Consider the following 15777-nt stretch of genomic DNA (forward strand, 5'->3'; position numbering starts at 1 on the left):
GAGCAGGTGCCTTTTCATGCTAAATGTGGTTCCCCACGTCTCCTCTGATTAGAGGTGTGCTCTGAACAAGCCGAGACGGGGCCATGCCGCGCAATGATCTCCCGCTGGTACTTTGATGTGACCGAAGGCAAGTGCGCCCCGTTCTTTTACGGCGGATGTGGCGGGAACCGAAACAACTTTGACACAGAGGAGTACTGCATGGCCGTGTGCGGCAGCGTCAGTAAGTGGACCTTCCCCGAGCCTGGCCACCTCTCGTCTTTTCTCGCCACTGACTCTGCTCTTCGTAACAGATTGGTTTTCCTGGTTCTTGGGAGTGGGTCTGTCGCTGCCACTAACCACGTTTCTGTCCACTTCTCTAATTGCCCGGCGTCTCCTCCCGTATGTTCGATCCCGAGCACCCATCTCCGTCTTTCTCTAATAAAGCATGGCCGCGGGTGTGTTCCCTTCCCAGCTGTGGTGCCTCCGTCTTGCGGTCTCTAGGGACTTCTCTCGAGTGCCTCTCTTGAAGCCACGCCGGAGTCGCTGTGTTGTCTTCTCGACTGTCTGTGCAAACGGATACTTGTGTGTTTGTCTGTGCACATGCGTGTTCAGGTCTATGCATGTGCAGTACATGTGCAAGTAAGGTTTCCCGCCGGAAGCCTGGCGGGTGCGGCTTCGTTTGCACTGGCAAAAGGCGCACTGCTGTGATGAGCACCTTTAAGCTGTTTTGTAACGTGTGACTTTTATTGCGGCCGCAGAGAATGTGCTTGAATGGAGCATACGCACGTCGAATCCAGAAGACAGAAAGGGCCCCAGGGGCCTCTGAGCTCACACACGGACGCTTGCAGTATCAATGTTTCGTGCCCTCTCTTGGAAATAGAAGAAAACTCTTCACTTAACATTAGAAACCTTGAAGGACAAAAGACTCAGGGAATATAATTTTCACAGCCTTTTCTCTTGAACTTTCAGTTTTTCATAACGCTGGGGGAGAGAGACGCGGAGTGATAATGACTTAAATAGGAGATGAAACTCTGTCCACAGAGGTGATACTCAGGAGGGAGTGAGCCAGACATAGGGGACTTCTGTTCCTGTGAACAGCCTCCCAAGTTAAAGTCCCAAGTTAAAGTTAAAATAATTTTATTTATTTACTATTGTTTGTGAGTAGGACATTTGAAGCACTCAAGGGAGATTTGCTCACCTTGATAAACTAAAGATTAAATTCATTAATTGTGTATTTGTTTAAGAGACTCCTGCCTTTTCTCCCTTGTGCTTAGGCAGGCGATAGCTCCCACTTCCTGCCTGGGATTCCTAGGGATAGTATACATTGTTTTCCACTGCGATCCTAGGCTTAAGCTAAACAACAAAAGGACCTCGCCATTAAGACCTTCTATTGTGAAGCCGAGCATCTAAGTGGAACCTAATGGAAAAGTTCCCACTGGTCTCCTGTATGAGGGATGACTCCATTTCTGTCATGTGTGAGAACAGGTGTAGGAATTGGTAACCCCAAGGGCCTCTTTCCTGGCCGCCATTGGATGATTGTGGCTTCTTGCGGCAAGGACTCCTTTCTTCAGTTTCAAACAAAGAAGTTAATTAGGTCAGGTAACCGGGAACACAATGGGGGATTCTGTTGCCTGCAGCCTCTTGAACAAAGAACTTTTGTTACAGAGATTCTAACTGGCTTAGCTGCTGAGGGAGATTTCTTGGCACATTTCCAAACTGTTTTCCTCTATTTCCCTGAGGTGGATTTATTTTTTGGAATATAAATTGTATGTGTGTGCGCACGCATGTAATAAGAAAGGGTTTTTGAAAATTATCGGCAGTGAGGAATTTGCCTCGAGTTGGAAATGATCCCCCCACCAAAACACGACAGCGGCCTATACGCACACAGTCTCCATTTGATCAGTCTGATTTGACTCAGGCTGGGAGCGAACAGTGGGCAACACAGGTCATTTGGAGCCTCTGGAGGTGCCCTGGATGGTACACCTTTTGCTGAAAGATTTGCAAAAGGCAGAGATTCCCCACAAATGTGTAATGGATAAGCCAAGCAGTCCGTATTTAGTTCCAGGGTAAGGAGGTTATAGAATAGTTTATCAAGAAAGCAAATGTGAGAGGCTTAAGGTCAGTCAGAAGGGTGGACAGACCTAAGGGGACAGGGAAGCCTCAACATGTGGCCCGAGATGAGAGCTGGAGGCTGCCCTACGAATGGGTGAAAGGAGTGGATCCTTGGCACCTGGTGATGGTTGACACTAAGGAGGGAGAATGGGAGCAGGAAATCCTCAGGATGTTACTTACAAGTGGTATTGGAGACAAAATACCCAGCACGCTGAGATATTATCGGGCAAATATATTTATGTTTACTTTGGTCCTGAGCTGGGGCCAAGCCTGAAGGTGTTTGTGCAGTTTTGTTTTAGTTTTTAATCCAATGTTTTTGTTTTTGTTTTTCCCTTTGGTCAGTGGAATCCTGTAAGTTTCAGCCACCATGCCCATGTTTCTATTTTTTGTTTTTAGTTATGTTCTCTTATTTTCTCCATAGTGTCCCAAAGCTTACTCAAGACTACCCAGGAACCTCTTCCCCAAGATGCTGTTAAACGTATGTTGTCGTTCGCTGGAGGGGGTTGGGGGGAAGGAGGAGATAGTACAGTGCATGGCTGTATAACTCCAGCATCATCACTTTCTTTGCATGGTTCTGTGTTTCTCGAACACCTGTCTTTCCATAAGATGTGTATTTCCATTGCTTTGCTCGTAACTGTGTCCAGTTTTGCCAGACAACTTCAGACGCCAGGCTACAAGGATTGACTCAACTTCTATTTCTGATGAAAAATTTTTTTTCAGCTTCATGTCATTCTGCTACATACCGTACGTATAACATTACTGTGTTTTATTTGGCATCACTATTCTATTTCCTAAAGCTGTCAAGATGCCATAGCTTTACAAGAGGCCATGAATATAAGTGACTCGTTTCCCAGAAAAATACATCATATACATGCGTGGTGCTGACTCCACGGACCAGTGTGTATGCACGGGCTTCACTTATGTGTTGTAAGGCAGATGTTAAGCCTTAGGAAGTGAAAGACTACCTTTAGATTCCCTAACCACCTCTTCTTCCTCTCCCTGAATGCACCTTACTAGGGCAAAAGTGCCCGACCTCAGGTTTTATCATTAGGTTGTGGAAAGATTCTCCCAAAGAAATCATCATCCAACCTTAGAATGTCTGTGTTTTGTGATTGATTTCACTTGGTGTATCTGACTACCTTGGTTTTAAAATGTTAACACACAGGTATTTATTATTATTTTTTTAATGTTTATTTTTGAGAGAGAGACAGAGCGTGAGGAGGGGAGGGACAGAGAGAGGGAGGCACAGAATCTGAAGCAGGCTCCAGGTTCCGAGCTATCAGCACAGAGCCCGACATGGGGCTCGACCTCATGAGCCGTGAGATCGTGACCTAAGCTGAAGTCAGACGCTAAACTGTCTGAGCCACCCAGGAGCCCCCACAAGTACTTATATTAAAATGTGGATTATATCCATAAATAAATTTATCCTTCTTTAGGTTAAGGATGATACATGCACACACACACACATTATTGATGCTTATAGTTGCTAGAAAAAGAGACACGATTTCAGCTCGTGTTCATATATAATGAAAATGAGCATATATTTGTGTTATCCTTAAAAAACCTGGTCTCCAAATTGATGAAACCAATTACCTTTAAAAAAAGGGATAAATAACAGTTGGAGAATTATGTAACTTACAATTTCATCATAGACCATTAAGGTTTTTTAATGGCCACCATGAGATTCACATTCATTCACTCTATATATAACTTTTGAAAGATGTGGGAGTTTCACTAGTATAGTCCACATATTTTTGTGATTGTGACAAAGCATTTTTTCTAACAACATTGAAAGTATTACAAGTGAGTTGACACACAGGACTGGAGAAAACTGGATATTACACTGTAGGATTGATACTATATTGATCTTTGTGGCAGGTTGCAATTTACCCGGTGTTTTCATGGATCATTTATTTTTCTCAGGAACACTTTGTGGGCATTTTCCTCATTTCCTTTATACATACGAGAAAATGAAGCTGTGAGAGCCATCAAACGTGGCAGGACCAGCTTTGAAACCTAAATGGTATCGTGGCTCTGCACTTACACTCCATACGGTCAAGTATTGGGCTCTGTTTTTTACGTTAGAAAAATTAGTATTTGGAGTTCAAAGTGCATTTTAAGAATACAGAAAATAACAGAAAGAGGAAGAATATTAAAAACATTTTTTCTAAATGCATTAAATAAAACACGTATCAATAAATGAAATATCTTCCCCCCCTTTTATAAAAAATATTTCATTTCATAGCATGTTAGCATACAATTGTATTTTTCCATTTTTAGTAATTAACAGAAATGAACATGACTTGATAAATTTATTTTCATGAAGTACCTGTGTCCTCAGATTTTCCAAATAGACTTTGAAGATCTCTCGCAATTTTCTCTTTCCCAGTAATTTTCTCCGACTACTTGCAGTGTATTTGGGATCATGACACCTTTCCTTTCTGGGAGGGGAAGTGATTTTGGCGGCTATATTTTCTCGTCTACCTGCAGAGACTATTCATCACAGGGAGTGAAGTGATCTGCAGTGCTGGTACAAACAGACTAGAGAAAGCATATAATTTCCAGTTATTCATAGCCTGCGCAGCTATGCTTCCTTATTTATAGCAAAGTTACACATCTGATTTAAAGGATTCACGGTCATCTGGAGGTCAAATGCAGATGGCAGGATGTAGTCGGAGGAAAAGAGCCCAAAAAGAAGGTGAGCAAGCCCATAGGATTTAGCAAGATGGGCTTGCACTTGGCTTCTCCACCAGTCTAGGCTTTACTGGAGGATCTCACTTTTCCCCAGAGTGGTTTGTTTGATGGGTTTCTCATTTTGAGTTGCTTCTAGCCAAATAAGAAATATGAAAGGAGATAGGAAAAGCTTCTCCGTCACACTGATGTAACATTGCACACAAGGAGGGGCGCCTGGGTGGCTCAGTCGGTTAAAGCGTCCGACTTCAGCTCAGGTCATGATCTCGCGGTCCGTGAGTTCGAGCCCCGCGTTGGGCTCTGGGCTGATGGCTCAGAGCCTGGAGCCTGCTTCCGATTCTGTGTCTCCCTCTCTCTCTGCCCCTCCCCCGTTCATGCTCTGTCTCTCTGTCTCAAAAATAAATAAATGTTAAAAAAAAAAAAATTAAAAAAACAAAAAACATTGCACACAAGGAGAAGATGTGTGATGGTCTACATTACACGTACAATATTTTTCCTCTTCAAAGCGGGTTATGATCAGGTTAAATCTTTGTCATAAAAACCACTTCTGAGCATTGCAATTTTAAGGAATACTGATTTATTATTATTATTATTATTATTATTATTATTTTGTTCATAGAAGATAAGACTAAACCACAGGTAGAGAGAGAGATGAGGTTAAGAGCTTTCATTTTATTCATAAACTTGTGGATTTGAGTCCTTTAAAAAAAAAAATCCTTTCCTGTTTGAAAAAAGTATCTGGTGAGACCTGAATTGTTTCTGACATTATTTTGTGTCTGCCCATTTGGGTTTAGAACAACACAGAAGGTTCACATTCATTCTGCCCAGTGCAATGTTTGCTAACAACAGTGAAAGTACTATATAAATATCTATTGATTAGTTTCTGTTTCAAATGAGAGAATCATTTTTTTTCTAGTGTTCTTCCCATCAGATTGCATCTCAAAAGGCAAACAGAATGACTCCTTAATGGCATTTGATGTCACACAGAGCATCGTGCCCGTATTTAGTCAGCTGATTGCACAAAAGGGTCTGGCCAAAGAGAATGACAAATGACCCATCTTTTCCTCTTTTCTTGCAGTGAGTTGTGGCACAGACAATAAATAAACCCAAGTCTCTCAACCTTGACACTGTTGACATTTGGGGCTAGATAATTCATTCTTGCGGATGCTGTCCTGTGCATGGAGGACGTTTAGCAGTATCCCCACCCTCTACCCGCTGGCTGCCAGTAACGGCATCCCAACTGTGTGAACTTAAACTGTCTCCAGACTTTGCCAGATTGTACCCTGAAGCAGGGACGGGCAAAGTCACCCCCAGTTGAGAGCCCCTGATCTAGACTAACGGTGAGCCCACAGCTGACGGAAAGATACAACCAGGCTGGTGCAAACAGTCACACTTTGCATGAACTCTGAGGGCATGTTGCTGCGTTGTCGGTCAGAAGCCTCCGATTCTCGGTTGACGTTTGTGAAAATTGAATCTGTTAGACCCGCATCCCTGCTCTCCGTATGTACAAACAAGTTGGGGTAGAAGTCGCTGTTGCTGCCCTGACTGTAGTCTTAGTTAGAGGTCTCAGTTTTTCTACTCTGACGCGAGTGCTGCTGGGGAGGCAGAGAACAGGCCAGCGAACCCCTGCCCCACCCCCTCCTCCTCTGTGTGTTTCATCTTCGTTTCACAGAATCCCAGCATATGCTAGAGAACAGCCATCTGTCATGATGCCGCACAGCCTTGCCACACAGATGACTTGGCATCTAGGATGCTCTTCGGGATCGTGTTTATGGCCTTAGGGTCTGTGCAAAGGCTGGATCTGGCCTCATGCAGGATCCAGAAAGGAAAAACATTATTTTTGTCCTCACATCAAAATGGCCAAGATACCATAGAATAGACTAATACACTGCCAGAGTGTATAAAAATAACAAGGACAAGGGTGCCTGGGTGGCTCCCTCTGCTAAGCATCTGACTCTTGGTTTTAGCGCAGGTCATGATCTCACGGTTCATGAGTTTGAGCCCCGCTTCGGGCTTTGCACTGACAGCGCAGAGCCCGCTTGGAATTCTGTCTCCCTCCCTCTCTGCCCCTTCCCTGCTCACACACGCATGTTCTCCCTAAATAAATAAATGGGATTCTCTCTCCCTCTCTCTCTCTGCCCCTTCCCTGCTCACACACGCATGTTCTCTCTAAATAAATAAACAAACTTCAAAAAAAAATAATGAGGACGTCAAATCAGGCCAGATCACCACCCCAAGTTCTAAAGCTGCCGCAGTGGCTCACAATTTGCAAACCACAGATAACTCACCGTGCACCCTTTGAATGGAATGTGCCTCCTTTGCCGCCGATTTGTCGTATCCTGTCCTAACACCCAGGCATTCGGTGTTTGGCCAGACTTGAACCATTGTTCTTAATCACACTGTACATGTTCTTCTGATGGCAACAAGCAAATATTAGTCCTCATTAGCACATTCTCGAATACTAATGGAACTGTGATATTTTTCTAAAACTACCAAGCACTATTAACAACAATTAAAACCATTAAAACATCAGTGGCAGTAAAATCTATTAGATTGACACATGAGAAGCCACATCTTTGGTATTGAGAAATAACCAGAATAAAAAATGGCTTTTTCCTCCAAGCTATCAGAGGGAGAGATCCTGAGATTGACAGGAATTGATTTGCTCAGCAAACTGGCATTTAAAAAAAAAAAAAAAAAAAAAAAGCTCATCTACTCAGAACAGTAAAAAATGCTCACCATATATATATATATATATATATATATATATATGCTCTATTCTCCAGCTATTTCCAAAGAAGAGTAAGTAGATAGTTTAATAAAAGTTTTGGCAAAAATTTTTCCACAAAAGACCAGAGAGTCAATATTTGAGATTTTGCAGGCCATATGGTCTCTGTTATACATACTCAACTTGGCAGTTACAGCTGTGAAAACAGCCACAGACAATAGGTAAACAAATAGATAACAACTGTGTTCCAGTAACACATTATTTACAAAAAAAAAAAAAAAAAAAAAAAAACAGCATGCCAACTTTTGATTTAATAAAGCCGTTAACTTCTGAGCTCAGGATGTGCTGGTGCTAAGCTGGGTATTTTGAGGGACACCAACAAAGTAAACCAAGTTCCCTGCTTCCAATAACTTGACAGTTTTATTGATGAGATGAGACCTCGGTGTGTGATAGGATTAAATAACAATATAACGTTAAAACATACAAGTGTAGAGAAGGACTGGTGTGGACGGCCTGAGGAAAATGAAATTGGTTTTATCCTTAAGACCTCCGTAGAGGTTAACAGCTCCATCTGCCTTTTACTGCTACAGTTCCTTTGAAAGTAGATAATATTGCAGATTTTGACTCTTTGAACTCATCTGTGGAGTGTTGAGTGACTGTGACAGGTAATCTCTTTATGATCCACCGTTAATGAAGTTGAGAATGGCTTCCGACACATGGACAGAAAACAATAACCGGAGGTTAAGGCAGCCTAGATGCCAGTTACTACGGCTGTGGCTGCACATGTGGTTTTCAGATGCAGACTCGAGGTTGCTCTCCAATTTTGTGGTGCACTGTGATATTAATAAAAACAATGCCAGCCTTCATGCCTCCACGCTCCTTTCACAGATCGACGCAATTCCCACATCAGTACGTGTCCATAAGACATAAAAAAGAAATGTAGCTTGACTAGAGTAAACACGGCGTAGATTACATTTTTATTACCTTCTGTCGGCACGATGCAGGGTCGGCCAGCTATGATCGCACTGCCTATAAAACAAGCGTGGAGCCGGGGCGTGCCGGGGAAAGGGCCTTTGTTCCTTTCTTCTTTTTCATTTTTAGAAGAGTCTGAAACGATATTTAAGGGTCGCACAAGCTGTTTTCGCATCACAAGCGGCCCCTCTCACCTGGACCTCGCGGGTGTGATAAATATTTGAGTTTAGGATGTGTTTGGGATTTAAGTAAGTCATTTTGGAATGAGAGAAATGGACTTTTCCTTTTTCTTTTCATTCAAGTCAGGGTGGCAATCTGCATGCTCTGCCTTGTTTGGGGGTTAAATTTTCAGGTTCATGTTTCACCTGTATGTGAAGGACCCTTACTGCCACCTCTCATAGGAAGGAAGCACTGCCATTTCTAGTCTCACTGTTGCCAGCACTGGATCAAAGAGTATTTTCAGCGATAAAGCAGTGACTGGAATAGGTCTTTATTGACTTTCATCTTCTGTTGTCAGTGCTGTGGAGATAAATTGCCTTTCTCCTGATGAAAGGAGACTAACCAGACTTTCTTGTTAGAATCTAACACTGGTATATTGACCAAATGCCATTCACGGGCCTCTGTTTGGGGAAACATTCTGCCTTCTGGCTTGTAGGTCGTCAGAGTTGTTACTGTTTGAAGGTGGGGTCATTCCTCCTTCAACATCCTGAGCCCTTCTTGACTCTAGAACTATGTATCCCCTACGGGGCACCTGGGTGGTTCAGTCGGTTAAGCGTCCGACTTCGGCTCAGGTCATGATCTCACAGTTTGTGGGTTCGAGCCCCGTGTCGGGCTCTGTGCTGATGGCTCAGAGCCCGGAGCCTGCTTCGGATTCTGTGTCTCCCTCTCTCTCTGCCCCCCTCCTGCTCGCACTTGGTCTGTCTCCCAAAAATAAATAAACATTAAAAAAAATTTTTTTTATATTATGTGTCTCCTAGAGATTGAGGAAACAAGTGAATGTCAAAATGATGGAGGCAGTTTTTCATGATGTCTGCAGTGTTTTGACTCTACATTCTTGCCGTCTTAGGTATGAAATGGAGTACATCGTAGTGATTATATAGTCAGAACGAAAATGAACTAAAAATTTAGCATCAACTTTGATTTATTAGCTGAATTTGATCATGTCCCTGATACAGAGCTTCTTCCTAACGGGCAAGGGGAGGGACTTTTACCACATCCTAAAAATAATACCAGTTTTCCCCTCGTTTGGAAGTGAGTTTCCTAAAAATTGTAACCTTTTCTCAGGGGAAATGCTGCAATGGAAGTGTTTCATTGGCATCGTGTCCCCAGTGATGGTGATGTATTTTGTTACAGGAACATAGGGTGCAGCACCAAGCGTCATTAATAAACTGAAAGCAGATGTGTGCCAGACTCCATCCACCAAAAAAAAAGGCTCCGACAGGTGCCAAGAGAGTTTACAATCAACGTGAAGTGAGAATATTGTGACACCCATTGGTACAAAATTATTAAAACTGAAATGAACGCGCACACACACACACACACACACATACACATGAAAAGAATTTCTCCCTTAGTATCTGGTTACCTGTGGTTTAGGTGATGAGAAAGCAAATCTGTGATTCGTCTTATGTCTGGGAGGAGGGGTGGAGAGCCTTCCAAGAGAAGGCCTCACTGTCTCCTGCTGCTTTTCCAACCCACCCTCATTTTTATCTTTTACCCTTGAGAGACCTCCTTCCTCTGCTTTGCCCCTTGGCAGAGACAGAGTGACCTTTTTTTTTTTTTTTTCTTTTTTAATGTTTATTTATTTTTGAGAGAGAGGGAGACATAGAATCCATAGCAGGCTCTGGGCTCTGAGCTGTCGGCACAGAACCCGACACGGGGCTCGAACCCACAAACCGCGAGATCATGACCTGACTGAAGTCAGCCGCTTAACCGACTGAGCCACCCAGGCACCCTTAGAGTGGCCCTTTTAAAGCATCATATCACATATTTCCCGTTCTCAAAACAACTCCCATTGGCTCCTCGCCATCCTTACGGTGGGTAGCAGGCTTCGCCTGATGTGACCAGCGTTTCCTCTCTGCCTCTTCGCTACTTACTGTCTCCCTTGCTTCTTCAGCTCTGGCCACACTGACCTAGCTTGTCCAGGAATTTTCCAGACACTCTCACCTCTTAGGGCCTTTGTGCTAGTTTCTGCATCTGCCTGCTACGTTCTTGCAGCTGCTGACAGGGAGGTGGGGCTTCAATTCTTTGTCTAAACATCACCTCGATTAGACCCGGCCGGGCCACCTCCTTCCTGCTGTGGTCTCTCACCCACCCCCAGCTCCCTTCCCCTGCACCCCCTGATTCTTGCCAGCCCTGCTATAGTTTTCTTTTTTCTCCATGATAGAAATCGCATTCTAACAACGTGTCTTAATTTTGTCTTTTTTTTTTTTTTTCTCCTGAAGCGGTGGTTTCTCTCTCTAGAATATGATTCCCCAAGAACAGCGGTCTCTGTTGTCTTCATTGGTTTGTCCCGTGCGTCTCACATTAGTGTGGGGTGTAATTTTTGTGAAACAGAGGGATAAAGGAATGAACGGGCACACTCGAGGCGGCACAGTCTACATCCGAGCCGCCGTCTCGGCTTTTCAGATACCTCTGACCTCCCAGAGTAGCAAACAAGCCAGGATGAGGTTCATATTGAAAGCATTAGTCATCCAGAATGCGCTGGATTTGGGGAAGCAGAATGTTCACCTTGAGGCGGTAAAGTGCTGTGAAGTAGAACTGCTTTCCTGTAGCGTTTTTTTGTTTTTTTTTTTAATTTGGTATTCCATTCAGACACCCATTCTTAGTATGAAAAGGTGTATGTCCTACCATGGTTTATAAGGCTGTTTTGAGACACGAAGAAAATCAAGACGAAGGTCATTTGACAGTTTAGAAGCCCACGCATAGGACGGTGTCATGTGCCACTAATGATTTGGCGGCTAGAGGTCAAAACCCAGAGCTAAAGGCGTTTGACCCTGAATTTTAAGTCCAGTTTTCCGCGGAAGGGGAATATACCCAGCGAGCTTGCTTGCAGAAGGCATGAATGAGCACTACAGAGCAGGGGCCGAAGGCTAAAAGATCATCCAGCTTCACACCCCTGGCCCCAGTCTCATAACCCTACTTCTGCTCAACGTTGGTTGGAGGTCATTTGCCAGATAACATTCAGGGCAGGAACGGCTGTTTGCTAGAAAACGGGTCTGCAGATAACTTAGCAGAGCATATTTTTCGCCAATTGTCGTTCAATAACAAAAGCAAATACTTTCCAGTGCCCTGGACGTATCGATGGGATTAACCCTCTTCTGCTCTAACGGTTCACTTTATAAGCCTTTTCATGGTTTACCTAATCTTCAACTCAGACCTGTTTGTGGGTCGGGGATATGAGGAGCTGTGTTAAATGCACAGTAAATGCAATGGGGTAATTTTTGATTCTCCCCACGTATTAAATGGGGACACCTGGAAAGCACCTAGCGTGGTAGAAGCAAATGAACGTGGGCTATTATTATTTGGCCAACTTAAATATCTGAGCCTGTGTCTCAATTTTTAAGGAGCCTCAGAGGTCTCTGGACAGGGCAGACTGCTGTATGTTAGCTTATAAAACCACAACAAAAGTAAATGTCCTAAGTCCAGTTTGCTTCTACTTTCTTCATTGTTGAAATGACCTATGTTTTGGCGTGCCTGGGTGGCTCAGTCGGTTAAGCATCCAACTCTTGGTTTCAACTCAGGTCGTGATTTCGCAGTTTCATGAGATCAAGCCCCACATCGGGGCTCTGTGCTGACAGCATGGAGCCTGCTTGGGATTCTCTCTCTCCCTGTCTCTCTCTGCCCCTTCTCATGCTATTTCTGTCTCTCTCTCAAAAAATAAATAGATGCGCCTGGCTGGCTCAGTCGGTTGAACGTCCAACTTCGGCACAGGTCATCATCTCACACAGTTTGTGAGTTCAAGCCCCGCGTCCGGCTCTGTGCTGACAGTTCAGAGTCTGGAGCCTGCTTCCAATTCCTGTCTCCCTCTCTCTCTGCCCCTCCCCTGCTCACACTGTGCGTCTCTCTCTCTCTCTCCCTCTCTCTCTCTCTCTCAAGAATAAACATTAAAAAAACTTTTAACAATACATAAACTTAAAAAATATTTTTTAATGACCTATGTTTTAAGTGACCCGTGATATACAGCTTCCCGTTCCTTTGTGGCCTGTAACATACCCTGTCGTTCCTCAAACCACTCTTTTCCCAAAGGAAGCACGTTTTTGAAAGGGCACAGGGTTCCTGCCCCTGCCCACACTGTCCTCGTTATCCTGTGTCTGGCCTACCGTGGACTTTATCACAAACCATCAGCTGTTCCTCGTGTGACCATGTCTTTAGACATGGGAATATTAGAGAAATAGAAGCCGAGCTCTCTGTACAAACCCCTCCTTAAAAACATTCTTCCCTTCCTCCCTACCAGCTGCAGGGTAGTGATAATGAAATAGTAAATTCATTTGCACATATCAAGATGTACCATCATTCTTCTGTCCTTGCCTGTACAGTGATCTGGTTTGCTCATTGGTATGAATACAGGAATGTTTCACTCACACTAATTGAAATGGAAGGTTAGTGTGAATGGCTACAGTGTTTGATTTAAAGATTAAAAGAGAGACTGCTTCCTTTAAAGTCCTTAACTAAAGGAAATAACAAGAGCCGCTTACAAGGATTTACTCAAAGGGAAATACTGGGTTCAATGGAATAAATCAGTAATACAGTATTTGTATTTATTTCCATGTGCCTAAAAAGAAGGTTTAACACTTGAAATATTCTTAATCCTATTAAATATACCTTGCATGCTCATTTCTTTATGATTCTTTTATTCTTAATATTGCAAAGCTACATTTTAACATAGGCTATAATGCGATTATACTGACTCGGATTTTCGTGTTGATCTCCTTTCCATAAAACAGTAGACAATATTTGCAAATCATAAGACTTGGAGAAAACCATAAAATTTGCCAACCATAAAAATTGGATGGAGAACTTCCCCTACTTATGTAGTAACTTTTATAATTCCAGTTTTCGAAGAGGATGCTGTTATGGTTCTTTTTTTTTTTTCTTTTTCTTTTTTTAATGTTTATTTATTTTTGACAGAGAGAGAGAGAGACAGAGCATGAGTGGAGGAGGGTCAGAGAGAGAGGGAGACACAGAATCCGAAACCTGCTCCGGGCTCTGAGCTGTCAGCACAGAGCCCGACGCGGGGCTTGAACCCACAAACCATAAGATGGTGAGCTGAGCCGGAGTCGGACTTTCAACCGACTGAGCCACCCAGGCGCCCCAGTTATGGTTCTGACACTTAACGGATGGCTATCTCGATCAGTGAAAATAGCCTCAAACATTTATACATTTTCATGTGTTCAAAATGAAAAGTACTGTTTGCCTAATTTTGTCATTCTGCCAGATTGCACTGTGCTGAAAAGAACTTTAACTCGTTCTCGCTTGAGCCATACCAGTTTAAAGATGAAAAAATGATTAACACCATGGGAAGCAAATTTAACATGCTAAACATCACTTCCATTTCAAGTGGGGAAAATGATGAAGTAAAATATACTTGCATATTGATTTGCTTGAATTTATGCAGAAAAATACTTGCCTTTGATTTCCTTTTAAAAAAAGATTTTAAATTGAAAATGATTTTCAGTGTTAAAAATTAAGGACTCATTTTCAATAATCTGTGGGCCTTTTATGTGGGTTATACCGAAGATCTTTTTTTTTTTTTTAATTTTTTTTAACGTTTATTTATTTTTGAGACAGAGAGAGACAGAACATGAACGGGGGAGGGTCAGAGAGAGAGGGAGACACAGAATCCGAAGCAGGCTCCAGGCTCTGAACCATCAGCCCAGAGCCGGACGCGGGGCTCGAACTCACGGACCGCGAGATCGTGACCTGAGTCGAAGTCGGACGCTTAACCGACTGAGCCACCCAGGCGCCCCCCCCGAAGATCTTTTAGAAAAATACCTACTGCTTTTCCTGTGGGTGGTGGTCCTGTGTGTGAAATAAAAGCTCATTTTTTCTGTGGTTTGTTTACGCTCCAAGATTTGGATTATGTGTGATGCCAGGGAAGAGACTGAGGGCACTGACGTGAAGGACCCTGGGTGCCACCCTGGGTGCAGGCTGTGTAACACACATGGGGTGGCATCTCATTTTCCCAGTGCAGCTAGCATGCTGGCTGACAGATAAAGAAACTGGTACATAGATGACTCACGTTACCTGTCCTGGGTCACAGCCAGTCTAAGAAACACGAGCATCAAGGTGTGCCTAATTCCAACGCTTTCCCTGTTCGCTGCTGAAACACGTTCTCGCTCATCTACCACACAGAAGATGGGACCAGATGCTTTTTAATATGTACGTCCTGTGCCAGTCCCAGACCTATTGACTCAGAATCCCCTGGTGGCAGCCGAAGAGGGAACACAAAGTGTTTTGAAAAATAATTCCAGGAATATGCCCCACTTCCCTTCCTTCCACTTGAAAGCAGCCATCTATATAGACACCTAAACTGCTCTTTTTTTTTGTTAATAATAATAATTCTTAAACCTTGATTAAAGAAAAAGGGGACGAAATCTGAACAGATATTTTCTCTTTAAAATTAAAGATATTGTTTGATTATGTAACGAAAAAAGCCTTCTGGTTTTGGTTCAAATCTTGAAGCCTTTGGGTTGTGGAGATTCCAGGCGTTTTTTTCTCAAAGCATGTATAAAAGACATTTATCTCAGAATTTAGTTGCCAAATGATTTAGCCATAAATACTTCTCATTTAACTCTTTGGGATATTATATCTCAAATGTAGAAGTCAACAACTAGATAAAATCATTGAAGAGTAGTACCTAGAACATGGGTGATATTTTAATAATCTTTTGAATAAAACACTTGAGTTGATTTGACCCAAAAACATAGTGAAAACACCTAATTTCACTGTTTTGGTTGAACATACTCTATTCTTTAAATCAAAGTCGTTTTTTTTTTCCTTTGTTTCTTTTTTAAATTATTTTTTAATGTTTATTTTTGAGAGAGACAGAACACAAGCAGGGCAGGGGCAGAGAGAGAGGGAGACAGAATCCGAAGCAGGTTCTAGGCTCTGAGCTGTCAGCACAGACCTCGACGCAGGGCTCGAACCCACGGACCGTGAGATCATGACCTGAGCCAAGTCGGACACCCAACCGACTGAGCCACCCAGGCTCCCCTCTTTTTTTTTTTTTTTTTTTTTTTTTAAGTATGCTCATAAGTGCTCTGAATTCCCACTAATCATTGCTAATCTTTTGG

At 43.0% G+C, this 15777-nt stretch overlaps 1 protein-coding gene across 7 annotated transcripts in view; it reads left to right on the forward strand.

Moving 5' to 3' along the window:
• LOC102960478 (amyloid beta precursor protein) overlaps window positions 1-15777 on the forward strand; it is a 269032-nt gene that overhangs the window by 168550 nt on the left and 84705 nt on the right. For 3 of the 7 annotated variants that reach the window (XM_042956847.1, XM_042956848.1, XM_042956851.1), the window contains 2 exons: window positions 53-220; window positions 2513-2569. The exons of 2 other annotated variants lie outside the window; for them this stretch is intronic. In XM_042956847.1, coding sequence (XP_042812781.1) covers window positions 53-220; window positions 2513-2569 — 225 coding nt within the window. The remainder of the gene's footprint in view (window positions 1-52; window positions 221-2512; window positions 2570-15777) is intronic. 2 more of the 7 variants (XM_042956849.1, XM_042956850.1) reach the window with 1 other exon arrangement.

This window comes from Panthera tigris, chromosome C2, assembly GCF_018350195.1.
Source record: "Panthera tigris isolate Pti1 chromosome C2, P.tigris_Pti1_mat1.1, whole genome shotgun sequence".
NCBI classification, from domain to species: Eukaryota; Metazoa; Chordata; class Mammalia; order Carnivora; family Felidae; genus Panthera; species Panthera tigris.